This window comes from Gambusia affinis, linkage group LG14, assembly GCF_019740435.1.
Source record: "Gambusia affinis linkage group LG14, SWU_Gaff_1.0, whole genome shotgun sequence".
Taxonomy (NCBI): Eukaryota; Metazoa; Chordata; class Actinopteri; order Cyprinodontiformes; family Poeciliidae; genus Gambusia; species Gambusia affinis.
The window spans coordinates 6,626,106-6,653,688 of record NC_057881.1 but is presented as its reverse complement, the minus strand read 5'-3'; the positions used below and the strand labels follow the sequence as shown (position 1 = coordinate 6,653,688).

General features: G+C 37.8%; 2 protein-coding genes across 2 annotated transcripts; both read left to right on the top strand.

Annotated features, from left to right (window-relative positions):
• Positions 1–1,805: 1,805 nt before the first annotated feature.
• Positions 1,806–13,303, top strand: wdyhv1 (WDYHV motif containing 1). Its single transcript, XM_044139010.1, has 7 exons — positions 1,806–1,944; positions 2,022–3,124; positions 3,493–3,592; positions 4,601–4,651; positions 4,739–4,887; positions 10,906–11,030; positions 11,847–13,303. The coding sequence occupies exons 2-7, from the start codon at positions 3,063–3,065 to the stop codon at positions 11,981–11,983; spliced, it is 624 nt and encodes a 207-aa protein (XP_043994945.1). The 5' UTR covers positions 1,806–1,944; positions 2,022–3,062; the 3' UTR covers positions 11,984–13,303.
• A 768-nt stretch (positions 13,304–14,071) lies between these two features.
• lrp12 (low density lipoprotein receptor-related protein 12) lies at positions 14,072–27,411 on the top strand. The gene is made up of 11 exons (XM_044138942.1): positions 14,072–14,801; positions 16,709–16,765; positions 16,849–16,984; positions 18,233–18,435; positions 18,690–18,937; positions 19,409–19,558; positions 19,635–19,856; positions 21,060–21,326; positions 22,420–22,622; positions 22,703–22,835; positions 23,706–27,411. The coding sequence occupies exons 1-11, from the start codon at positions 14,747–14,749 to the stop codon at positions 24,621–24,623; spliced, it is 2,592 nt and encodes an 863-aa protein (XP_043994877.1). The 5' UTR covers positions 14,072–14,746; the 3' UTR covers positions 24,624–27,411.
• The last annotated feature ends 172 nt before the right edge of the window (positions 27,412–27,583 follow it).

The window sequence follows — 27,583 nt, the reverse complement described above, 5'->3', positions numbered from 1 at the left end:
GTCACTTCGCCACGCCGCCACGCCCACCTGCTCCATCAAAGCCGGTCGGGCTGGAATCCCTTATAGAGCCACATGTTTCCTGTCTGTTAACACAGTTTCATGTTGATTAGTTCAAAGGTGTAATATAGGGACCGCTCAGTAAAACATGACACTTCCTGTTCTCAGGGGCGTGGCCTTAGTGATGTCATCATTTGACCACAGGGTATTTTAGGTCAACCCATGATGCTCAATCACTGAAAGTTTGGTTCCTCTGAGAGTGTAGGAGTTATAACTGTTTAGAGTTTCGTGGCGAGTCGGTGAACTTTGACCCCTGCTAGCCCCCTTCAGCATACTCAAAAGTCACCGTTTTGATAACTTTTAATCGCCATGCCTTATGATCAGACTGACCGAGTTTGAAGCCGATCAATCGAAATCCCTAGGAGGAGTTCGATCAAATACGAAGGCTGTAAACGGCAAAAATCGGGTCAAAATGTGACCTTCGATCCAAAATGGCCGAGTTCCTGTGATACTTGCACCATGACAATAATTGTAAATTCTGAGCGTCTTGGGGAGCTCTACAACTGTACCAAATTTCAAGTCTCTACGACAAAGTAAGTGAATAGCAAAGGGTCTTTTGAAAATTGCTAGGTGGCGCTGTTGAGCTATTTGTTTTGCGATTTTTGCGACGACCTTAAAATACGTAAATTTTAAACAGTCTCTATGCGTCCGCCAAATTTGGTGAGTTTTTGAATATGTTAAAGCCTCCAAAAAGGCAATTCATTTGGGTGGAAGAATAATAAAGAATAATAAACAATACAGATACAATAGGCCTTCGCAGCGCTTTGCTGCTCGGGCCTAATAAACAGTACAAAAACAATAGGCCTTCGCAGCGCTTTGCTGCTCGGGCCTAATTAAGAATAAATGCGCAATGAAATCTATGCAATAAAAGCAAACAAGCATTCAAAATATATTTTAAGCTTCTGTGTGTAAATAATTGATACACAGAAGCTTAATGTATTTTTAAATGCATTTTTATGTGTCTATTTTATCTTATTTATTTATTTAAAAAACAAAATCCTCTGATACATTATCGCTATGTAGGCAATAAAATGTTTTTCTGTTTATTTAAAAAGGAATTCAACATTTGTTTGCATTTTTATGCATTCATAATGTAATATAAGCTGAAGTGGGTTGAATAAAAAATCTGCAGAATGTGCCGATTTTCTTTTGGCTAATTACTCCATTAATTGTAAAAATAATTGATAGAATAAGCTATTATTAGAAGAAATGTTAGCAGCAGCTCTGATAATAAACATTTTGGGGTTTTATGACTGTAAATTATATTAATCTAAATTTTCAGATATAAAACATTTGAAATATCAGCGTTTCCCCCAGTGCATCACATCCTGCGGGGCCACCAGGCTTTACTTGACCCCCCACCGGGCTGAATGTTGTTTGTTTATTTTGTTATAATGCATCAGTAACGGTGACAGCAAAGATGAGTTAAGCTAGGTTTAAATATAATAAAATATTCTATATATTTAAAAAAGGGAATGGGATTTGACTATACATACAAAACCTACAGAAAGGCTAGTTTTATTTAGTGCACTGCTATATTAAAATTTTTGTTGTTGATGTTTTATTTCTCAGTTTTTAGCCTTTTTTAACACAAAAACATGGTGGGCTTCCCTAGCAACCCTACCACTGGGGTTAGCTAGTCTGGGCCTAGCCTGAATATATTACCATGTGTAAGTAATATATATATAAATAATAGAAGTTTGACTGTTTGGATGAATTGAGTTGTAGGTTTTATATTTTGTGTATACTGATTGGTTTGGTTTCTTCCTGCCCCATCAGACATCATAAGAAGGCGGTGAGGAGTGTGGCGTACCACAGAGGTTACCCGCTGTTCGCCTCAGCGTCGGACGACGGATCAGTCATCGTCTGCCACGGAACCGTCTACAAGTAAAACCTCCGCCCGTTCACATGCCACACACCTGCTTTAAGGATCAAAGTGTTTCAGCTTTTCCTTTGTCTTCCAGCGATCTGCTGCAGAACCCGCTGATCGTCCCAGTCAAAGTTCTCCGGGGTCATGCGATCACTCATGACCTCGGCGTCCTGGACGTGACCTTTCACCCCACGCAGCCCTGGGTGTTCTCATCCGGTGCCGACGCCACCATCAGACTCTTCACCTGAGAACCGGCCCTTTATGACTGTGGCGGGGATCTCTGCCGCCCTGTTGTATCCTAGCAACCAGCCAGGAATGGTACCCTGGTTGCTGCGACTGAAAAGAACCTCCTCACTGCAGCTTTAAAGGGAACTAACGAAGAGAATCCGTCTCCTGAGGAGATGGATTCTCTGTATCCAGGTTGCTGGGATACAGTGCTAGGATACACTATTGTATCCTAGCAACCTGGTTGTTAGGATACAACAGTGAGGAGGTTCTTTCCTGTAGTTTTTATGTTTGTTTGTACTCAATAAAATATAACATTCTTACTCTTCATGTTCACTTGTGTTTTAAGCTGCAGAAACATCTGTTTCAAACCACTGAAATAGATTTAGTGGGATTTAAAACGTAAATAAGAACTAACCCACCATTTTGTTTTATTTAACTGCTCAATTCTGACCCTTATTAGAGAAAATCAATTTACTATCATTTAATAAAAATTATTCAACAAAAAGAAACCACATTTATTTGGAATCTTTGACGATTTAGTCTGTTTTGTTTGACTAAAGGCTGCTTCAAAAAAAATCATAGAAATAGAGTTCAGATCCCTTTTCATATTATTTACAGTATTATATGTACTTTTTGGATTGCTTTATCACATGTATAAGAAAGTGTACTCATTTAAAAGAAATGTTTATATTAAAATCTTAAAATAGGAATAAAAAGATTGCTCTTTAAAAATTACAACACATTTCCTGTAGCAAAAAGTTTTTTTTTTGTTGTTTTTTTTTTGACTGGGAATAAATGCCTCTAGTTTGTAAAGGATGCAGACTTCTGTTAGGAACTTTTATTTCGAAAGCTTTTTGTGAAGTCGCAGCTTGTTTCCGGCGGACCTTTTCTGGTGTGACACTAGATCATGACGACAGTACACAGAATCACACCGATCCGCGAAAATTGTGTTTACACCAGCTGTTATTGGTAAATATGATTAAAACAACAGCTATTATTTAAAAATAGGTCACTTGCATGTTGATAAAGTTGATTGTGCTTTATGCGAGTGCTGTTTGGGGGATTGATACTCAAATGTAAAGAAGTGTAAAGGACAAAAAAGTGTTAGCTTTAAATAAAAGCAAATCAATTAATAGCCGGGGTGTAGTTAACTTATTTTGTAATGTAATATTTCTCATCAAGTCTAACAAACTGATGCTTTTTGTATCTTGGTTTTATTATTTTCCCCTTTTACCTGTTTATTTAAAAACGTGTTGAACTGCTGTTCTGTAGGTGTCATTATTTCATTAGCCTGGATTTTCCTATTGATTTTAGTGTTTCCTGTTCTTGTTTTTCAGTGAAGAAAATGTGTGGAAGCTGTGTGAATTTGTTCAGAAACAAAGAACTGCTCCACTGGAACAGCTGTTTGTCGTTTTTATCTCTAATGACAAACGGATGGTGAGAAGCTGGGGATAAATATGAACCTCTACTAATACTGAATGTAGATTCCTTATAAGCCTGTTAGTAAAAATGAATAACGTGATTATTTGAAGACTTTCTGTTGAAATTCTAACATACTTTCGTCACTCGTAAGAAGTATTTGACCATTTCTTTTTTACATTTACTAACATTACTGGGAAGGAAAAGCATATGTATTTTTCAAAATATGCCAATAAAAATCTGAAACGTGTGGGGGAGATTGTAGAACCGCCATCTGCATGAGATAGTCCCTTTTTATACTGAAAAACATCACAGTTGAAGCTGGATGTGAATATTTTTTCAAGCCACCTTTTAGGTTAGATTTTATAACAAAAACCTAAAAATTTTATTTAACATTGCTCATAAAGAAGCAGATGTTGACCAAAGTGCTGTACATTTCATTCAATTAAATAAAGTAAGATATCAATAAGAACAATATACAGCTCTGGGGAAAAATGAATAGTCCATGTCACCAAATCCCATTAATACCTCCTGGTTATTCCACCAAATACTGATTTCTGAACTCTTCTTGAGTTAAAACATTAGTATTGTCGTTTAAAAATGAATATGAACTTGTTTTCCTTGCATTATTTGAGGTATGCGTCCTTGTCATTATTTTGATCTTTTCTCATTTTCTGCAAATAAATTCTAAATTATTGTTTGGTATTTTTGAGACATGTTGTCAATGTTCATTGTACTCAAACATATAATAATAACAAGTAAAATCAGAGAAACTGATCATTTTAAGTGGCCTTTTAATTTTCCAGAGCTGTATAATGAAAAGTATGGTCAAAATAAAATACAAATAAAAAAAAAATCCATATCTGTCATTATAAAAGAAACTCAAACTGAATGAAATGCCAAAGAACAAAGTTAGATCTTGAGCAAAGATTTACAAATTTCGACAGTCTCAGTGGTAAACATCATCAAACTTTTAGAGCAGCAGATTTTTCTCTGAAGCTGATGATGTTCTCTGTTTTCCCTCAGATTCCTCTGTGGAAGCAGAAATCCGGACATGGCGACCAGCCTGTGATCTGGGTCTGTTGTTTCCTCCACATGTTCATCCCTGATTGTGAGGATGCTGTTTTGTTTTGGCATCATTAACGGTGCCGCTGCGTGTTTCAGGACTACCATGTGATCCTGCTTCAGGTGTGCCCTCAGTCTGACTCTCTGGTTTACGATCTGGACTCAGTGTTGTCGTTTCCCTGCAGCCTGCGGCTCTACGGAGCCACGGCCTTCCGCTCGGACCGCCACATCCGACCCGAGTACCACAGGTAACCTGCTAAAATTCCCTAATATTACTGTCTATTTGTTTTTGTTAAATGGTGGCGTAAAAAAAAAAAAAAAAAAAACTAGTGTTTTACATCAGGCGCTTGTTGGGCAGCTAAAGGGTCCTTAGAAAATTATATATTTAGGCGTTAGCGGTAGTTAACTTTCCGTTATGGTCTGACGTCACGTTTAGGGAAAACAGCGTCGTGTGGAGAGTGGAAGCATTTACGCGTTATTTTGGCGAGTATTAAGGTGGTTTTTGGCATAATCTGGGCTGTGAGTGGATCTAGATGGCTAGTTGTAGTGGAGGGTGTTCAGAAGATGAAAATATGGATACAGGATGGTCTATGATAGAAAATAGAAGAGGGGGAGGGGGAAAGGATAAAGGTAAAAAGGGAATAAATGCCGGTAAAAGGTCTCTTGAAGATGAGGAAGAAAGAGTTGAAATAAAAAAGAAAATAATGATGGAAGACTTTAAAGTTATTTTAAAGTTTAAGGCTGGACAAGATATGATTGGGGTAAGTCCTATCAATCTATCAAATGGATTAAAGAAAGTTATTGGAGATGTAGAACTAGCTAAAGTTTTAAGAGATGGGAGCCTGCTTATTATTTGTAAGAATGCTGAGCAAAAGAATAAGGCAATGAAACTACAAATGGTATGCAAAAAAGAAGTGTTAGAAAGAAAGGTAGTGGGGGAAGAAAGAGGGGTGAAAGGGGTAATATCAGGGATCCCTGTTGGAGAAAATTTGGAAGAGCTTAAGAAAGTAATGAAAGGAGGAGAGATTATAGGCATCAAACGATTGCAAGCTTTCAGGAATGGGGAGAAAATGGACAGTACATCTATTCTATTAGATTTCAAAGATAAAGTTCTGCCTGATAAGGTGATGGTTGGTTACATGAGTTTCAATGTAAGAGCTTATATTCCACCGCCTCTCAGATGCTATAAGTGTCAAAGATATGGTCATACTGCGAATGTTTGTAAAGGGAAACAGAGATGTGGTAGATGTGGAGGTGAACACTCTTATGGTGAGTGTGGAAGTAACCCAGTTAAATGTTGTAATTGTGGAGGAAATCATACTGCAGCATATGCAGGATGTATGGTTAGGAAAGAAGCAGCTGAAATTCAAAAAGTTAAAATTGATAGGAGAATTACATATGCTGAAGCAGTGAAAGAGGTGAAAAATATTGGAAATGATCCAAAAACAAATTATGGAAAAGAAGAAGGGATAAATAAAAATCAGTGTAATGTCACATTAGAAAAACTAATTCCGTTTCTTGCGTATATCATTAATTGCTCAGAACAAGCAAGAACTAAGACTGAAAAATAAAATTATAGTTAAGGCAGCTACAAAGTTTTTTAATGTCAAAGATCTGTCATGGGAAAAAATTCATGATGAACTTAGACATGGGGAAGGATCATCTGAAAATGAGGCTTCTCTAATTGTTGCATAATTCAAATTCTACAATGGAACGCTCGAAGTTTAATAGCTAATGGACAGGAATTTAAAGGTTTCATAAACAATTTAAATACAAAACCAGACATAATATGTATTCAAGAAACATGGCTTAAACCACAACTGCAATTTAATATTCATGGTTACTCAGTTTTACGTAAAGATAGAATAAATGGGAATGGTGGAGGATGTGCCATATTTATAAAAGAAAATATTAAATTCATTCAGCTTCAAATAATAACAGACCTAGAACTTATTGCTGTAGAAATTTGGACAAATAATGGAAGTATCAAAATAATAAATTATTATAATCCTTGTAAAAAATTGGAAAAATTAAAACTTGAAACAATCCTAAGACATTGGAGAGGGAAGATAATTTGGTGTGGGGATTTTAATGCACACAGTACTTTATGGGGAGAGCAAGATGATTATAATGGAGGAGTTTTAGAAGAAATGATTGAAGAAAAAGAATTGGTAGTGTTAAATAATGGTGAAGGCACTGGGTGGATTTGATAAGAGGAAAGAATCAGTTATTGATCTGACTTTGGTGTCGCAATCTTTATGGATAGTTGCAGCTGGAGGGTATGCAAAAAAGTACAATAGGAAGTGATCATTATCCAATTTTTGTTGAGGTAGAAATTGATATAGAGGAAAACCAGGTTAAAAGTGAGGAAAATGGAGATTTGGGGATGCAAATTGGGGAAAATTTAGAATAATAAATGAGATTAATATGGTAAATATAGATACAAGTAAACCAATAAATGAATTGAATTTAGAAATTAGTAAAAGCATTATTAGCGCAGCAAAAATAGCCATTCCTAGAAGTAATGGTACTAAAAAAGAGAAAATAGTTCCTTGGTGGACATCAGAATGTTCAGTAGCAATTAAAATACGAAATAAGGCTTTTAAAACAATTAAAAAAATTATTTGTTTCCAAAATTTAATAAATTACAAAAGGAGACAGGCAGAAGTCAGGAAAATTATAAGAAATGCTAAAAGGGATTATTGGAGGAAATATTGTGAGTCCTTAGGGAAAAATACTGCATTAGATAAGGTTTGGAATACTATAAAAAAAATGTCCGGTAAATCAAGAGAATATTTCTTTCCAGTATTAAAAGACGATGATAAAATTATAGTAGATAGTAAAAGTAAAGCAGAATTATTAGCAAGAGTATTTACAAAGATACATAGCACGGAGAATCTAAATAGTAAAGAAAAAAAAGGACGTGAAATTACATTACAGAATCAAAATGAATTATTGTATAATGATGAAGATGATGAGGACCTTATTAATATAAATTTCTCTTTAATAGAATTGAATAAAGCATTGAAAAATTCCAGTAAATCAACTCCTGGGAATGATCAAATTAGTTACAGTATGCTAAGTAATCTTAGTGAATTGAGTAAAAAAATATTATTAGAATTGTATAATAAGGTATGGAAGGAAGGAATATTACCTGACAAGTGGAAAGAAGCAATTGTTATACCTATTTGTAAACCTGGTAAAGATCCTCACTCAGCTGAGAGTTACAGGCCAATAGCTTTAACATCATGTATTGGTAAGATTATGGAAAAAATGGTAAATAATAGATTAATTTATTATTTAGAGTTGAAAGAGAAGATTAAATCCTATCAATTTGGTTTTAGAAAAGGTAGAAGTACAATAGATTCTGCATTATGTCTGGAACATGAAATTAGACGGGCTCAGATTAATAAGGAGAGTTTAATAGCAATTTTTTTAGATATAGAAAAAGCTTATGATATGTTATGGAAAGAAGGATTGTTAATTAAAATAAAACAAATGGGGATAAGAGGCAGAATATATAGATGGATTAAACATTTTTTAACGGAAAGAAATATAAAAGTAAAGGTAGGTGGCGAATTAAGTTCAAGGCATCAAATCGAAAATGGCACTCCCCAAGGTAGTATAATAAGTCCTATGCTATTTATTATAATGATTAATGATATTTTTAATAATATAGATAAATCTTTTGGCGTTTCATTATTTGCAGATGATGGCCTTATTTGGAAGAGGGGAAGAAATATTGAATTTGTAAATAGGAAACTACAAGAGGCATTACATAGTGTAGAAGCTTGGGCTTTAGAATGGGGATTTAGAATCTCAATATCTAAATCTAAAGTTGTTGTTTTTACTAATAGAAAGTTAAATATTATTACAAATCTCAAATTATATGAGAATGTTATTGAAAGGATAGATCAAATTAAATATTTAGGATTCTGGTTTGATAAAAAACTTACATGGAAGACTCATGTTAATAAAATAGTTGGAAAAAGTAAAAAAATCTTAAATATAATGAGGTGTTTAAGAGGAAAAGAATGGGGAGCTGATAGGAAAGCTTTAAAACAATTTACACTGGTCTAATCAGGTCAGTTTTTGATTATGGATGTATTTTATATAATTCAGCTTCAAATAGTTTACTAAAAACCATAGATAGAATACAATATCAAGCATTAAGACTTTGTTGTGGAGCGATGAAAAGTACCCCAATTTCAGCTCTACAAGTTGAGATGGGTGAGATGCCGTTGGAGCTCAGAAGGAAACAATTAGCCATAACTTACTGGGCAAATATTAAAGGACATAAAGAAAGTTATCCTCCATATATTATGTTACAACCTTGTCAAGAAAAAGAAAAAAAGCAAATAAATAGTTTTGGATGGTTTATAAAAAATGAAATAAGAGAGATAGGATTAAATCATAGTTTAATTAGTCCTGTGATTGTTATTCCTGTTATTCCACCATGGATAATTGGACAGGCTGAAGTTGATTTAAGCTTACTGGAAAAAGGAAAACAATTAGAAAAGAAAGAGGTGGAAAGTTATATTGGAAATGAATATGGAATATATACAAATATATACAGATGCCTCTAAAATGTCAAATAATAATACAGGAATAGCTTTTATAATTCCGGAATTAGATATTTTGAGAAATAAAAGAATAACAGACAAATTGACAGTATATACAGGTGAACTAATGGCTATTTTAATGGCTCTAGAATGGGTTGAGGAAACAAGAGAGAGCGGTTGTAATCTGTTCAGATTCAAGTAGTGCATTAGTATTGTAGAACAAAATTCAGAATCAAGGCAAGATATTATAGTTGATATTAATCAGTTAATGTTTAGAATTAAAAGTTATGGATCTCTGGTCAAATTAGTTTGGGTTCCTGCTCATATTGGAGTAATAGGAAATGAGTTGGCAGATAGTTTTGCTAAGAATGCAGCAAAAAAGTGTATTGTTGATTTAAATATTAAAATGAGTAAAAATGAGGTTAAAAATATTAGTAAAATGTATATTAAGAATAAATGGCAGGAACAGTGGGATAAAGGAAGCAATGCCAGATTTTATTATAGCATCCAAAGAAAAGTTGGAGAATTTAGGAAATGTAACAGGAATAAAAAAGAAGAAGATATTATATCTAGATTAAGGTTTGGACATACAGGTTTAAACAGTACTCTTAAAATAATTAATAAACATGATACAGGTTTCTGTAGTTATTGTGGGAAATTAGAAACAATACAACATTTTTTTTTAGAATGTAGTAAGTATGTTCGAGAAAGGGAGGAGTTAATTAGAAATTTAAATAGGAATAAAAATAAATTAGATATTAGAAGTTTGCTTCAAAGATCATCGGGGGATGTAGTTTTTAATAGTATTTTTAATTTTCTAAGAAGAACAGGTATTATGGGAAGATTATAGTGATTTTACATCTGATCCATACTCCAGTCTAGAAGGTGGCGGTAATGCACCTAAAAGTTGTTTGCCAACCGCCATAAAAAAACAAGAAGAAGAAGAAGAAGAAGAAGAACTTTCCGTTACATTCATACCGTTTGTGATTAAAGTTGTTCATAACGATCCGTTAACGAAATATTGCTTTAGTTTGGTAATGTGGCGCTGTTCTTCAACGCCAATATTTCTTTGCAACTTATTTATGTAATGATTCTAATTCCTGCTCTAATATAAGCAAGAGTTACTTTTGCCATGTTCCCAAAAATAGCATTAGTCTCTGACCATGGACACCCTTTGCTAACCCACAGACAATGCTTATGTGTAAAGAAACATAAATTTTTAGAATGTTGTTCCTCACTTTCATTCAATATTTAATAATAATACATTTGTTTCGCATAAATTCTAATATCTTCAGATTTTCTTTCAGTTCCTTTTATCTTTTTATTTACAAACACTTCAATTTTGTTTTGCTTTTGCTAAGCTAGCTCGACGAGCAAAGCAGCTTTATAAATCTAACTGGCAGCCAATCAGAAAGATTAGCACGGTAAATGACATTCCAATGCATTGTTTTAACATATTTTATGCAATAATTAAAAAAAAAATTGATTTTGATTTTATAAAAAATATTAAAATTAAAAAGCAGTGATTTTTAAATTTCTTCTATTTTCTGAACCCCCCTAGCATAGCATAGCATAGCACCTGGGTTTACAGCTTAGAGAGGCGTTCAAAGCTAACAAAGAGTAATACTAGGGAATTCAGCCACAGGGAGATGAAGGTCACCCATCTGATGATGCCACAGTAATGTCTGCCTGTGTCTGTGACAGGAAACTACGTGTCATTCCTGCTGACAGCTTCCTGTTGAACTTTGCGTCTGATCGATCTCACATGAGGAACCCTGATGGAACCTGGAAGATGTCTCCTCCTCCATATGCGCCCATCCAGACAGCAGGTAGAAGATCTTCTTTCAGGGTTTATTTATGTTTTGAATATGTACACACAGATACAGCATGAAGCATAATGTCAAAACTTTAGTTTTACATATTCAAGAAGGTTGGTGGAAGTATAAACTTATTAATATTCCCACTCTTTACATATATATTTACATTTACTACATTGCATAATCCACACATATAAGAACTAAACCCTTTAATAGTTAAACCATCAGTTTACTGGCTATTTAATTTTAACAATGGCAAAGCAATCATTATTTCTTTAAATATCACCAAAAGAAAAACTAGCATCAGTAACAAAAATAACAATAACTTTAACAATATTATGTATTATATCTAACAATCATTACATGTTTATATGATCATTTTATCAGTTTTGTGTTTGGACAAGTGGAACATTCAAATTATTGAATGTTGCACTTCAGTAAGTTTTACTCCACTTACTGATACACTAAAGTTTTTTTTTCTGAATTTGCATATTTTAAATTGGAAATTTGAAGGTTTTTCGGTAACTTTTTTCTTTTTGGCTTTGTACAAAATTGGAGCTGTTTGTAGTTTCACTATGTCAATAAATTTAAATAATTCAGATTTGACAAAAAGCGTGTTAGTCTTTTATAAATATCACACCTTATAGATTATTTCTAATTTCTTTATTTTGTAGTGATATTAATGCCTGTAGAGAAGTTTTGTACTTCTTGCCCCAAATCTCTACACAATCACTTAAGTGTTTCGTGATGATGAGGATGATGATGATGATGATGATGTTGATGATGATGATGATGTTGTCACTGGTTTGACGTCTCTCTCCTCCTCAGAGAGTCAGATGAACTTGGATGACTTCATCAGTATGAGCCCTGCGGACGGCTGGGGAACCGTCTACAGTCTGGACCAATTCCTGCTCACATACACTGGAAACCCGTCCACAGAACCGTCTTCATCGTCTTCGCCCTGATCTTCCTCAACGCCACCAGCAGCAGATGTGGTTACATGACATTGTTGCTTCAGACTGTTCAGAATCAACAGTTGTGTTGGACTTTTATCCTGGTTTTATCCTGTGGATTAATTTCTGAGCAATAAAAACATTTTTTATCATCTATGGACATGTTGACATTAAAATCCGAACCTGAGGAAAACAAGATGGACCAACTTCTAATTGGAAAAAGCAGAGTGTGAGTAAAACATTGATTAAGAAACAAAAAAGGACTTCTTTTAACCAATATAAGATTAACAAAGGTGGTCATTTACTTTTTAAGGTCATACTTTGGACCCAGATCTCAACCTACGTCTAAAACTGTTTGAAACTAACAGTTTTTCTCCTGCCTGAACCAGTTAACGACTCACACTGGTGCATCTCACTGAAAAAGTATAATAGAGTTTATTTAGTTAATTATTTAGTTTAAAAGTGAAACACATAGATTTACCAGATAGAGTAAAATAATTCAAGGGGGCTCTACTTTGCAAAATTCACATTTTGCACATTTCTGTATTTCCATTTGGGTTTCTACTGCTACTGAAAACAACCTAATGGCTTAAAAAGAGTTAAACTTTTTTTTTGTTTTATTTCTTGAAATATTTCTTCACCGATTTTACTTCTTTCATATTTTTTCATATTTCCTTTTACTTATTGTAAGACTGAAACAATAAACAGAAACAGAACGCTCTTTTTTTGTGCAAAATACAAAATTCACAATATCTGCACAAAGAACATTATACAAACATTTTCTGTCTAGAAAATAAAACATGCACCTGCAATAGTCCTTCACACATCTATCTAATCCATCTATCTTCCCCACCAAATAAACCAATTTAGCACCTAATGCAAGGGTGTCCAAAGTGTGGTGCTGGGGCCATTTGTGGCCCTTGAAATGATTTTGTTCAACCCCAGAAAACAAGTCAAGAATGGTAAAAACAATTGATATCTCCCCAAAAATTGGAAATCGCAACAATCTGAAGGAATTGGAATATAAAAAAGAAAATGGAAAATGATGATGCTTCTTCATAGATAGATGTGCTGGAGAAACTCCTGGAAAGTGAGCAGTTTTCTGCATATCCCTAATTCAGTTTGGTGTTTCTCTGTCAATTTCTATTAGAATCAAATGACATGTTTCCTATTGTTTTAGTTTTTGCAATAACATCGTGAAAAATAATGGCTAAGATCTTACACAATGTGACATGGAAGCAAAATAGATATTTTGTAACCTTAAACCTGATGATCAGTGGTGCTATAACGAAGCCAATCACATCTGAGCCCCTTCAATACATAGATATGTTAATGTAAAGCTCTGTGACCTCAGTATTAGTCTTTTCTTTGTGGCATGTGGTTGTGGGTGAGGGGGTTTACAGCAGATGGACAGTTTTTAGGGCCTGTGGGGGTTTTGAGTCTCCAATCAAGGCAACAATAGGACAGCTGAGTAAAGCTCCAGCTGCTGTCCAGAAAGTGAGACCCGACAACAGACAACAGATGTGCTGTTGTTGTGGAAAAGAACAATGATGTGCCCTTATGAAGATTTATGCAGTTTAAAAACTGGGGCGTGTGTAAATGTGAAATAAAAATAAAAATTTATCTAAAAAAACCCCTGAAAAATTGTGTTTACTTGATGTAAAAAGTGAAAACTTGATGAGAAAACAAACATGGCAGGTTTTTTAAATTTTATCTTAAAAGTGTTTCAGAACTTTTTATAAAATGCTATGTGATTTTATTTGGGTTTTTGATATTATGGTCCTGATTTATGGACAAAAACAAAAATTACAAAAGAAGAAAAGAAAACGGAAAAAAAAGATTAAGAAATAAGACAGAAAAAGATAAAATGAAAGAAAATAAAAAGTTAAAAAGACTAAAAAAAGAGAGAAGAGAAAGAGTGAAAAAAAACTAAAAGAAAAAGAAAGCGAACGAGAGTACATAAAAGAAAAACACATCCACAGTAAATAAAACAATAAAAGAAGGAAAGAAGGAAATTATAATAAAATTTGAAGAAAGATAAAAAAAGGAAAAGAGAAGGATCGTGATGTCACTGAGGGAGCTTCTCTCTCTCTCTCTCTCTCTCTCTCTCTCTCTATCTCTCTATCTCTAGCTCTCTCTGTTGCTCTTCAGTCTGACTAGAAGCTAACAGCTAACCTGAACAGTAAAGATGCTATTGGACCCATAAACAGAGTAACGGCGGCTCTGCTGGGCTCAGTACCGGCTCTTTGAACTCTTATCGAGTCAGCTGGGCTCTTGCTGGGTTCGGGTTCTGGTTGCTGTGACGGTGGACGGGCTGAATGGCCATGTAGCTCCGTTAGCATGTTTCGGCTGTTGGGCCACTTTCTCCACCGTTCGGCTCATTAGCAGCAGTCCGCCTGTTATCGCTCCTCTATGGGGGGAGTATCTATTTGTGTTGCAGTTAGATAACCGTATTTCATCTCAACATGTGTCGGTGTGTTGAACCAGCGGAGCATTTTCCCGTTATGAATCCTTTAACCAGCTAGTAAGAACCGCAGCGCTGCTAGCTGAAGCTAACGGGCTCGGATGTCTTTGTTTCCAGCGGCGCAGGTCAACCGCGGCCGTTAGAGGAGGATTTTATGGAGATTTTAACGCGTTGAGTCTGGATCTGGTGTTTTTATTTTTTATTTTTAATGTGGTCAGCTGACATGCAGCGCTCTCTTCTGTGACCTTGGTATCATCGCATCAGATCGATCAGAAATAAGCCCAACAGCTGGTTCCGACTCCCGGGTTACTATGGCCCTCAGTTCAGACTGCAGGCAGAGGGTCGTCTACCTGCTGCTCCTGTCAGGTAAGTTCTCACTTTCTGGGTTCAAACGGGTCTAAAGGCTTTTATTTAATGACTACATCAGTGTAAAATTAATTAAATTATTTGGTTATTGATCTCTATTCTATTGTAAACAGTTTGCGCGATTAAATTACTTTATTTTTATTGTGTCATCTCACTCCAAACATTAAAAACTCCCTCTAGTTCAGTTTTGTATTATATAAAACCTAAAGATCCTTAAAAAAGTATAAATATTTCTTAAGCTGAAAATCAGTGTTTATAAACATAGATTTCTTTCTGGTAATTGCTCCTTAATGTGATGATCTTTTAGGCCTGTTACAACGATAAACGTTCCCAGTAGTTACTGCAATTAACGATCATATTTTCAAGTTATATGATGGTTATGGGATAAAAATGCCAGAACATTTTGTTCTCAAAGATCAATAAACTTTAAATTCTAATGAACATCCAGCACTGGAAGTGAAAAACATTTTAAATATTCACAAGAAATAAACAAAGCAGGATAAAATGAATAATGAAGTCTCTGTAAACAAAATTGTCCTTAAAAAGAAAAAAAAGGCGAGTTGAGACTAAAACACCAAACTTAAGAGTTTTATCATCCAGTTTTTGGTAAAAAGAGAGAAAAATGACAAATTATATCTGTAAAAATTATTGAGCTCGTTTTAATTCATGGTGCGATTAATTAATTTATCGATTATTGCAACAGGTCTAATTATGTTCCATAAAACGCCTTTAAATGAAGATGTGACTTTTCCTGTTAAATACTAATTTCAGTTTTTTCCCTTGATTTATGACCATTTTTTGTATCTGATTGGATTGTTTGTCTACAATCTATAGATTTTTTTTTTTTAAATGTGCTGGTTATTGGGTTATTTCAATTTATGTCATTCAGTGCAATTTCTTTCATCTGAGGGTCTGCTGTATGTCATAAATAGTTGTTTTTAATCAAACAGAAATGTAAGAAAATATCAAAAAAAAATTCCAGTTTATGCAACAAACTATATTTGTCACCTTAAATTATTTTAAATAAAATTTTTAAATAGGTATGAAAAGTCCCTGCTATTGGTTTATGATGTAAGAGACAACAAATTTATTTTATAAACAGAAAAATGAGTAAATCTGTAAATGTTCAGAAAAATCTGCAGCTCTGATTTTTGGTGCGTCTCAGTCTTTAAATGTAGATCACCTATTTTAAGTTCACATGTACATTTTTCAGATAAAAATGTACATTTTATTGTCAGATTTAGTTGATCAGGTTAAATTTTGGCTGCTTTTGCAGTGATTTATTTTCTTATCAAAATGATCTAAAACTGAATGTTTTTGCTGTTTTCCATTAGTTACTCAGTCGTTTTTAAAACGAAGCTCTTGGTTATAATAAAACTAGAATATATTTTACTTTCTGCTCAGTGACCCGGCCGTAGCTCCCTCCTCACCATAACACTGGACTTTCTCTCCACATTCAGCTCAGCAGGCGACAGAATCATAAAACATTTATAAAGGCTGAATCAGTGCTTTCTGTCTCTCTTTTTGTTGTTGTTGTTGCATTACGCCGGTGTTTACCAGTGAAATGAGAACGCCATCCCATAATCCTCCACAGGAAAAGCATTAAAGTGATGCACTGCAGGGACATAGTCAGATCATCAGCATAATGCTATTCATCGTAGTATTATTCATCTGACTGTCAGGAGGAGAAAACAAGTGTATCATGGGAAATATTTCTTTACTTATTTAACAAAACCTTTATATTTTTAGTTATTTTAGAGTTCTGCTTTGTCTGAAAACACAGATTGCTCTTTTCTTTTAAATGAAGCTGTTTCATTTAAGCATTTCTGGCTGATTACTGTTATAAAAGAATCTGCTGTTTGTTCTTTAGAATAAGAATAATACGTTTGAATGTGCTGTTCTCCCAGGATGCATTGCTTCTTCTCAGAAGAATGACAACGTCTACGTGTCTGGATTTTCTAACGGTGCGTTCAGAGTCTCTCAGCTGTCGGTGTTTAGCGATTCCTGCAGTGAAACTGTAACAGAACTGTAACTTCCCTCCATGCAGCCTGCGGCGACGTGGCCGAGCTCCTGTGGGCGTCCAGCGGCGTCATCACCAGCCCCGGCTGGCCCTTCCAGTACCCGGCCAGGCTCAACTGCAGCTGGAACATCAGGGCCCGACCCGGGGACTCCATCACCATCAGGTGACGCGCGCTACAACGCAAGCTAGCATGTTGTATTAATGTTAATATTAACGCAAACCCTTCAGTCTTTCAGTAGAGCTGCACCGATTCTGATTACCGATCTTTACAAAGCCTGACCTGCTGATTCTGACCGATACTTTTTTTTTGTCTAAGTGTCGCTAAATATAGCAAGAAAGTTGCTGAGATTGTAACAGTGGGGAGATGATTGTTAACTGTAAACGAGCCGACGTGACCTGTTGGGCCGGTCCTCCAGCAGAGCCTCTAAAAGCAGAGCAGAAAAGGACAGAAGTGGATTTTTTTAATTTTTTTTAATCTGCTGGCCACCAACCTTTTTGTCTGTTTTTTGCATTGAATTTCCACAACAAAATGTCTCAAAAAGTACCAGTAATATATATATTTTTTCTTGTTACCAGAAAGTATCTGCTTTTATTACATGACTTACCAGAAATATCAACATCCAATCAGAAAATTTATCCATAAAAATATAAGTAAAATTGTGGTTCATTTCCTACAGTAGATATTTATCGGTAATTAATTTGAGGTTTTTTAGGTTGCAGCTCTAAGCGACTTTTTTGTAGCTGAGGATAAACATGGATCCTTTGATTATAAAGTTTTCAGACTCCTGATTTGAACCTCGTATTTAGAAGGAAGTCGGTTTTGCTGAATGTTTTTAGACCCATATTTGGTTGAATATGAAGGATTATTTTAGAAAACTGGCCTTTTAACTCTCCGGCTGCTCGATTCATGATGTGCTTTTGCTCTTCCTGTGCTCTCCTGCTATCCGTCTGTTCTGGGCTTATTTCAGTTCAGGGTCAAAGGTCAGGCTGACGTTCAGACCTGAAGTTAAATCAGACAACTAAATGTGCCGGCCTGTTTCAGAGTTAACTTTAGGAAACATTTCAAACCTTTTTGCTTGTCAGTTCCTGCATTTAATCTTTTTATAGTTGATGAATGTTGTTTGTTGGTTAATCCACTCAATGTTTTCTTTACAATTCTCACTTTTTTTTTCTTCAGAATTCTGACTTTTTTTAAAAAATTCTGAATTTTTCACAGAATTCTAATTTTACTTTTCTCAAAATTGTGACTTTAATTTCGGACTCTTTTTCTTCTGAGATCTGACATCATTTCTGACTTAAAACTCAGAATCTTTTTATTTATATTTTTTCAGTGGCCCTGTTCCTCTTCTGTATATTTCAGTCATTCTTTCCCAGGATGAAGAACATTTTTATTATTTTATTTTTTTTACAGTTTCCAAGACTTCGACCTGCAGGGTTCTCACCGCTGCACCTCAGACTGGATGTCCATCAGCAGCTACAGGAGCCTGGACGGCCTGCGGGTCTGCGGCTCCTCCCTGCCGCCCCCTTACATCTCGTCCCAGGATCACGTCTGGATCCACTTCCACTCTGACGACGGCCTGGCGGGGAAAGGCTTCCGGCTGTCCTACATCACCGGTGAGGACGGCGCGCTCAGCTCTCGGTCAGATTTGAGAGCGGCGGTGATTTGAACAGACGCCCTTCCTGTCTCCATCATCCTGTGATCTCTCCTTTCTGGCGCGTCGTCCTGTTTGTTGCGTAACGGCTGTTCAGAGAGCAGTGGTGTAATTCTGGATTAGACTCGGATTTAAATCCTCAGAGCGAGGACTAAATGGAGACGTCAGGGCAGCACAGAGAGACTCCAGCTGTCGTTAATCAGGATGTTGTTGCAGGTAAACCGGAGGCGTCCAGCTGTGATGTGGACCAGTTCCACTGCTCTAATGGGAAGTGCATCCCGGACTGGTGGCGCTGTAACTCCATGGATGAATGCGGGGATAACTCGGACGAAGAGCTGTGTGTGGACTCGCCGTTTTCCTTCCAGCCCTGCAACCTGAACCAGTTCCCCTGCTTGTCCCGCTACACCCGGATCTACACCTGCCTGCCCCACAGCCTGCGCTGCGACGGCAGCATCGACTGCCAGGTGAGAGCCCGGTCCAAAGCAGGCGGCACCAACAGAACCAATGGACTTGATGAACTCTTCTAGACCAATCATCTTCTAGGCCAACCATCCAGCCAAATTTGCGGTGCCGTAATTCTGCACCACTTTGCGCTATCAGACAAATTCCAACGGTCTCTGAAAGGGGAGACGTTGTTCTGTTCGCTCCCGTCGGAGCAGGAAGTGAAATTAATCTGAGAAGGAATCTGTTAATAGACCGTAAATTATGAAAATAACTGCTAGATATTGAAAGTTCCAGTTGTTTTGGAGAAATAGGCAAAAATATTTACTTACAGGACATTTAAAGAACGGCGTGCAATTAAAATAAGCAAAAACATCCAGGCGGAGATTTGAGGTTTAAGAGACACAAGAAGTCGACTGGGAGTGCAAATTAATTCAGTTTTTCATCCTAATTAAAAACCGTTTCTGATTAAGTCGGTGTTTCTCTGTTCTCAGGATCTCGGCGATGAGATCGACTGCGACGTTCCCACCTGTGGCGAGTGGCTGAGGAACTTCTACGGCTCCTTCAGCTCCCCAAACTACCCCGACTTTTACCCCCCAGGAAGTAACTGCACCTGGCTGATTGACACTGGCGACCACCGGAAGGTAACCTCTGACCCCCTGGGCTCAGACAGAAATCTGAAGACGAACCTCTGTGATCGTCCTGCTCGTCCTCCTGCAGGTCATCCTCAGGTTCACCGACTTTAAGCTGGACGGAACCGGCTACGGCGATTATGTTAAAGTCTACGACGGTCTGGAGGAGAACCCTCGCCGCCTCCTCCGGGTGCTGACGGCGTTCGACTCCAGAGCGCCCGTCGCCGTGGTTTCCTCCTCCGGCCAGCTCAGAGTTCACTTCTACGCCGACAAGATCAACGCCGCCAGAGGCTTCAACGTCACCTACCAGGTCGGTCCAGACTCGGTTCTGAAGAGATTTTCACTATTGGGTCCGTCACGATTGCAAACTTTCTGGACGATAAATTGTCCCAGAGGTTATTGCCATAAACGATAATATTGTTGTTTTGAAACCATTTTCAAGTGATATCATGATGAAATAATACATTCACAAAGATAAATAAACTTTAAATTCTGATGAATGTTTGATTCTGGAACTGGAAGATATTTTAAATATCCAAAATAAATAATAAACAGTAACGACAAATAAAATCAATTCTTAAAAAAAAAAAAAGGGTTAAATGAGACGACAGACTTTTATCATCCAGTTTTTTTGTAGAAAGAAAAAAATGACATTAAATTATGCAAATGGAAATTATTGTTTGCTTTAAGTTATAAAGGCATTAATTGATTTATTGCTTATGGGATAAACTTCACACTGTTATCTAGTATTGGGTAATTTTGTCGATTAATTGAATATTTAATATTTGGAAAATCTGAATTTTTAGTTTGTTTTTTGGATGTGATGTCATCATCTTGTTTGGCAAATCAGTTTTTCAGCTTCTGTTTATTTGGATTTTGAATTCAGATCAACTGTACGACAAAATATTTGGGCCAGGCTGAGATTATTATTATTATTATTATAAATATGAGAGTAATGTCATAATATTTGGCAGATAAAGTTGTAATTTTATTAGAACTTCTGCTCAAAAAATTCCAATAAAGATTGTTGAACATCTTGTGAAGTTATACAGAAAAGGAAATTAATCATTTAACACGGCAGCATCAAATTACAATCTGTTGCAGGATTTTGAAACGTTTGAGCAAACGACTGTTTCTAAGAAACAAACACACAGATTTCATAACTAGAAACTTTTCTCATTAAAACGACGTTTTCTCTTAATTTTATGACGTTCTTCTGGTAAAATTAGGCTAAAATCAAGACTACATTCTAAATAAATTTATCATAATCTCGCCCTAGTGCTCTGTTGTATAATTCACAGAAGAGATGACTGAAATAAAAGCCACTCTTTAAAAAATATTTTTTGTCATTTGTAATTTCTTTTTTTTTTTTTTTAGAAAAAAAAGTTAGAAATTGGATCTGGTATGAAGAATTTGCACATTTTGTTTTGAAGCTCCACTGTTTTCTGATTTGTTTTATCAGTTTACATTCCGTCATTGTGTTTGTGTCTGACCCGGTTCTGTTCTGCTGCAGGTGGACGGGTTCTGCCTGCCCTGGGAGGTTCCCTGCGGGGGGAACTGGGGCTGCTACACGGAGCAGCAGCGCTGCGACGGCTACTGGCACTGTCCGAACGGCCGGGACGAGCTGAACTGCTCGTCCTGCCAGGAGGACGAGTTCCCCTGCTCCAGGAACGGAGCCTGCTACCCGCGCTCCGACCGCTGCAACTACCAGAACCGCTGTCCCAACGGGTCGGACGAAAAAAACTGCTTCTTCTGCCAACCTGGGAACTTCCACTGCAAGGTGAGACGATCAGCCGACTGCAGGCCGGGAAATGTTTAGTTTTATTGTCCCAAAGGAGAAGATAAAGGCAGTTTGAATTTGATGAAACTAAAACGAGGGAAACGTTCAAACATTCAGATGAAATGGGAAAGAGTTGGTGAATAAACAAAAACATTAAAAGGAACTTTTAAAAAATGGGGTATTATTATTTTTAGTACATTTTTCTGTTTGGTAAATTGCTGCAGCTGAAATTAATTGTCTTGGTTTTTGGTATTGCTTATTATTTTGACCGAACTTAATTAAATGTTTGTTTCAACATTTATCTACCAGTGATTGTAGATCGGCTGAGCTTCTTATGGATGTGCTGTAAAAATAAACTTTGATTGGGGCGTGCTCCGGTGGCGTGGGGGGTAGCGCGCCCCACGTTTGGAGGCCTTCGGTCCTCGACGCGGCCGTTGCGGGTTCGATTCCCGAACCCCACAACATTTGCCGCATATCTTCCTCCCTCTCCTTCCCCCTTTCCTGTCAGCCTTCTGTGGTATAAGGGACACTAGAGCCCATAAAAGACCCCCTGGTGGGGAAAAATAAAAAAATAAACTTTGATTGAATATGGTGAAGAAACATTGTTTCTTGCTTTGGGATAAATTGATCAATCGGATTAATCAGTTATTGAAATAATCGTCAATTAATTTAGTTATGAATTACATGTTTACTGGAGTAAACTGGACATGTTGTTTGCTGGAAAAACAACATATTCAGGGCAGTAATTAAAACACAACTATATATGTATTTGTACAAATGTAATATTTAAGATTAAAACATCTTAAATGTCTGTAAACGTTTTCAGCCGAAGCTCCTCAAGTGGAGTTTTAACTTCATTTAGTTCAAATTCACTATATGCATGAATAAAAAGATGTTATGCATCTTTTTATTCGTTTCCGATACTGGATAAAAAAGTGATTTAAATGAAAAATCTGCACATTCGTTGTCAGAATAATTTATTACTAAAGTAATTGTTAGTTGCAGCCTCAGTGTCTGTCACTGTTTAGAAACACGTTGTGTAACTTTTAGCCCTGTTGGTTCTGTAAAACTAATTCAGTTTTTTTATTTCCAGAACAACCGCTGCGTGTTCGAGTCGTGGGTTTGCGACGCGCAGGACGACTGCGGCGACGGCAGCGACGAGGAGAGCTGCCCCATCATCGTCCCCACCAGAGTCATCACCGCCGCCGTCATCGGCAGCCTGATCTGCGGCCTGCTGCTGGTCATCGCCCTCGGCTGCACCTGCAAGCTTTACTCGCTGCGCATGTTTGAGCGCAGGTGAGGCGTCGCGCTGCGTCGCAGGTTGTTGGATCTCTGCTGGGCGACTGGTGGGGATAAAAACTGTGTGGTTTCCGCAGGTCGTTTGAGACGCAGCTGTCCAGGGTGGAGGCGGAGCTGCTGAGGAGGGAGGCTCCGCCCTCCTACGGCCAGCTTATCGCTCAGGGCCTGATCCCCCCGGTGGAGGATTTCCCTGTCTGCTCTGGCAACCAGGTACAGATACACAGTTGGTTCAGAGACGAATGTTTACACGTCTCCATCATTCAGCTTACTGGATACGTTTTCACTCCTCCTTAAACCTTTTGAAAGTCTGGTGCTGCTTCTGCAGCTCAACAAGGAAATACAAGATGAACAGAAAATCATCAGAACTGAAAGCGTTTAGTTTGTCAGGAATCCAACAGCAGCTTGATTTTACTGCAGAGTCACTCTGTCAATTAATGTCTTGCTTTAAGGTGACTTTATTCCGACTATTGAATATCTACGCTGCCTCTTGTACTCTAAGAAATAAAAAATAAATAGATTTTTATTAGAGGTTTGACTTGATTAATGATTATAATCTGTAGTTTGTTCATCATTTAATCAAATACTATTGACAAATAATAACAGCACCATTTTCAATTCAAAAACCATATTTACTGCTAAATAATTCGACAAATAACATATTTATTGTTTTTATCTGTTGTTTAGGTTGTTCAACAATCATAAAGCAAAGTGTTATTACACCAATACAACTTTTAAATGTTCACCTGATCTTTTGAAAAGAACGCTGATGTTATGATTATATTCTTAAATCATAATTGAGAGAATTAATCAGAATTTTGTCTTTCAAAGTTATAGTTATGAAATTAAATGTCCAAAAATTTCAGAAGTTAAATGATATTCTGCAAACTATAATGCATTTCTTGAGACAAATGAAAAACCAATAGCAAACTATTCTATTTGAGGAATTAATTGTTTTCTAAGATCTAAATCACACAGAAACGTAGGGCTGAAACGATTAATCGATCACAAGTAACACGCTCAGCTCTGTGTTTTTAAATGGACCCGTCTGTTGAAGGTTTTCTCTGGTCCGTTTTTTCTCAGGCGTCGGTTCTGGAAAACCTCCGCCAGGCTGTGCGCTCTCAGCTCGGCTTCACCTCCATCAGACTTCCCTCCTCTGGCCGCCATCGCAACCTGTGGCGCCGACTCTTCACCTTCTCTCGATCTCGCCGCTCCGGTTCTCTGGCTCTCGTTTCTGCTGACCTGGAGGACAGCTCCGGCACTGGGAGCACTGGGAGCTCCGGCTCGGACCTGCTGTCTCCCGACTCCGACGACACCGACACAGAGGGCGAGCGAGGGCGAGGGGTCGGCGCCGTGGGCGGGCCCGTCGCCCCGCTGCCTAACAAAACCCCGCCTCCATCCGCCGTGGAGGCCGTCGGGTCGGTGGCGCCGTCTGTGGCCTCGACGCCCAGCCGAGACCGCGATCGGCCCAGAGAAACCCCGCCCCCGTCCAGCCCGGTTACCGTGGTAACGACCAGCTCTGATCCGGACGTTTCCGAGCCCCAGCCTCCTTCGTCCACCGCCCTGCAGCGCCTGGCCCAGAACCTGCACCGCCTCGCCAGGAATCTGACCAGAACTAACCAGAACCAGCAGAACCAACCGTGGACCAATCAAAGCCCACTGCGCCAGCTGGAGACGGGAAGAAACGACCCTGAGGCTGCTGAGCGACGGGAAAGCAGAGAGGAAGAGGAAGACGTTGAGCTCCTCATCCCTGCCTCTGACTCGGACTCTTCATCTTCCTCCTCTTCATCGCTTAGCGACATACGGCAGCCTCTCCTGGAGCCGCACCCGTCCTGCGCCGCCGCCCCGGTCCACCATCCCCACCGCGCAGGCGGCCGGGGGGGACGGGACGGCACCTGTGAACACTGCGGGATGGTCCACACCGCTCAGATCCCTGACGCCTGCCTCGAGGCCACGGGCAAGACGGAGAGCAGCGACGACGAGCTCCTGCTGCTCTGCTAGCAGGCTAGCCTGCCAGCTAACATGCTAACTGTCCAGCGTTTCCTCATTCATTGGCTACCATGCTCACTGATTGGCTAACAAGACAACATGTCATCTTCCAAGTAACATTACTAACACATCTCTTAAATTTACTCTTCTGCTAGCTAACTTCAGGGCTGCCATTCTTTTACTCTGAAGCTGCATCATGCTAACTCGCTAAACTTGCTAACCCAGAATAACAAATTAACACTTCATTTCTAACAAGCTAGCTAATGCTATGAATGCCACCCAGACGTTTCACTTCATATAGCTAACTATCTAGCTAACAATGCTAACACGTCACACTGTGCTAAAGCTACTAATTAATTTCTTTTTCAGTTTGTTAGCATGCTAGCTGGATTAAAGGTTAAAGATAAATGTACCAAACAGACACTTTGGTGTGATGTCACTGGTTCCTATTGGTACGACCAAAAAAACAAAAAGTCTTGTGGTTCCTCTGCTGTTTGTTTGCCGCCTGCCAACCCCACGTGTTCAGCCACCAATTCGCTGCTTCGCTGTTTTGTTACCCAAATTTCTTTGAGTATGAAACAGTACTGTTTACTATTAGATACAAGACTCCAATCAATAATATCTACCAGCAATAGGGTACTTAGCATTTCTTTAGTTTGATCACACAACACTGCTAACAACTTTGCTTCATATGTCCCTTACACTATATTATTAAATTCTGGGTTAGATTTGGGCTTTTTATTCTCACTATTAATCTCAGAATTTAAAATCCATCCATCCATCCATTTTCTATACACCTTTTGTCCCTAATGGGGTCGGGAGGGTTGCTGGTGCCTATCCCCAGCTAATGTTCCGGGCGAGAGGCGGGGTTCACCCTGGACAGGTCGCCAGTCTGTCGCACAGAATTTAAAATGCTTTCATATATAGGTGGTACAAATGTTTCTGTTTAAATGTTTTTGAAAGTAAGAAGAGACTAACCTAGTTGTCGGCAAAGAGGCAAAATTATCGAAATGCCTCTTGTTCCCTCTCGCAGGCAAATGGCGCTTCATCGTCTTCTCACGCTAACATGCTAACTGATCTACTGACATGCCAACATCCAAGTAACATTATAAACACGTTAGCTTCAGGACTGCCATCATTTTTCTGTAAAACTATACCAAGCTAACGCACTAAACCTGAGACTAACATGCTAACAGAGCAACAAGTTAACTTTTCATTTCCAACAAGCTAGCTAATGCTATAATGCCACCCAGAGCTTTCACTTCAAATGCCTAGCTAGCTTACAGTGCTAGCATGTCACACTGGATTAGAGCTTCTGTCTAATTTCTTTTACAGTTTGTTAGCATGCTAGCTGGATTAAAGGTTACAGATAAATGTACCGATCAGAGTCTTGGGTGTGATGTCACTGGTTCCTATTGGTATGACCAAAAAAACTAAACGGTTTGTGGTTCCTCTGCTGTTTGTTTACCGCTTGCCAACCACGCGTTCAGCCACCAGCCATTTCGCTGTTATGTTACCGGTTTAACAGATTTTTATTTTTTTTTGTTGAGACGGTGTTGTTTAAACCATTAAACACAAGAAAATGTGGTCATAAGACTCCAATCAATAATATCTACCAGCAATAGGTCTCTTAGAATTAAATCAAGAAATTCTGGGTGAGATCTGGGCTTTTCTTCTCACTATTTATAACAGAATTTCATAAAAATATTTAACTGTAGCAAAAAATAAACTGGTACGCTGTGGCTTAAGGATATAGGTACGCATTTTATTGTTTACAGATACAAAATGGAGGCAAGACTAAGAGGTTGTCGGCAAAGAGGCAAAATGACCCAAAGCCATCATGTTCACTTGTTATTCATCGCAGGCAAATGTTCTGCTTAACGGTACGACAGTAATGATCAGACTGATGATTCTCTGTAGTCAAGAACGGAATTGTTTGATAAGGAAACCATACGACAGGGTGATTTGTGGGAACTCCTGATCAAATGGAAACGTTTCAAAGGTCCCTCCATTTCTAAAGCTGCTGGTTGAGTCTGTTTAAGGGAAATGATGAGGATCATGTGACCAGTGGAGGTTTCCAAAGAGGCCTGCTAGCAGGCTGACTTTATTTTAGGTTTTGTTTCCCTGTGGCCAATATAAACATCTTACTGTTGATTTGTATGCTGATATTAGCCCTCAGCTGTTAGATATCGGGACAAAGTTTTATCCTGTTACTGAATATAAAGCACAATGTCATTTTATTAACCTTTAATTTAATATTTTTATAACTAAATCCTCACTTAGAGATCCTGGTCATGTGATCCTCATCGCGGTTTCGAAAGCTGGGGGGGTTTTTCCGTCCTTAATGCCGCTTGTTCTGGATCTGAAAACGTGTCTCGCCCGCTCCAGTTGTTGGGTTTTTCTTCTCATTTACTTATGATAGTTTCTAAAACAAGAAATGAGACCAAAAAGTCCAAGAAGAACCACAACTGGAACGAAAAGCTGCGTTGATCACATCTGCATTATAAACGTCGTGTTTTTAGTTTGTGGCTCCTCTTTTCCCGACCCGAACTGAAGCCATTCAAGCGTCTGTATTTCTGATCCTCGTTACTGTTTTGGTACTCGGCTGACCTTGTGTGAGTGTGATTGTGTATATTTATTATTATTAATATTACTGTGGTTATTATTATTGTGTTAAGTTGTTGTTGTGAAGCTGTTTTTTCTGACTTGCATGATCCAACTTGTTTGGTGTTTTTCTTTGAGTCTGTAAAACTAAAACCTGGTAAACTGCACTAAGGATTAAAGGTTCACATCAAGTGAATTGACTCAAGAGATTTTATCTTCTTTCACTTCATATTTTCACCAAATACACTCCAGAGTGCCTGATGCAGTTATGGTAAACAGAAAATACCTCCCGAATTAGTTTTTTTGACATTTGAAGTCTAAATTAGCAGTTCTGTTACTTTATCATTATTGAACATTTCATTAAAATT

Coding starts and splice junctions, on each gene's coding strand:
- lrp12 (XM_044138942.1), top strand. CDS start 14,747: ATGGCCCTCAGTTCAGACTGCAGGCAGAGGGTCGTCTACCTGCTGCTC. Junction 16,766..16,848: donor CGTGTCTGGATTTTCTAACG/GTGCGTTCAGAG, acceptor CCCTCCATGCAG/CCTGCGGCGACGTGGCCGAG. Junction 19,559..19,634: donor ACACTGGCGACCACCGGAAG/GTAACCTCTGAC, acceptor GTCCTCCTGCAG/GTCATCCTCAGGTTCACCGA.
- wdyhv1 (XM_044139010.1), top strand. CDS start 3,063: ATGACGACAGTACACAGAATCACACCGATCCGCGAAAATTGTGTTTAC. Junction 3,125..3,492: donor GTTTACACCAGCTGTTATTG/GTAAATATGATT, acceptor CTTGTTTTTCAG/TGAAGAAAATGTGTGGAAGC. Junction 4,888..10,905: donor ATCCGACCCGAGTACCACAG/GTAACCTGCTAA, acceptor TGTCTGTGACAG/GAAACTACGTGTCATTCCTG.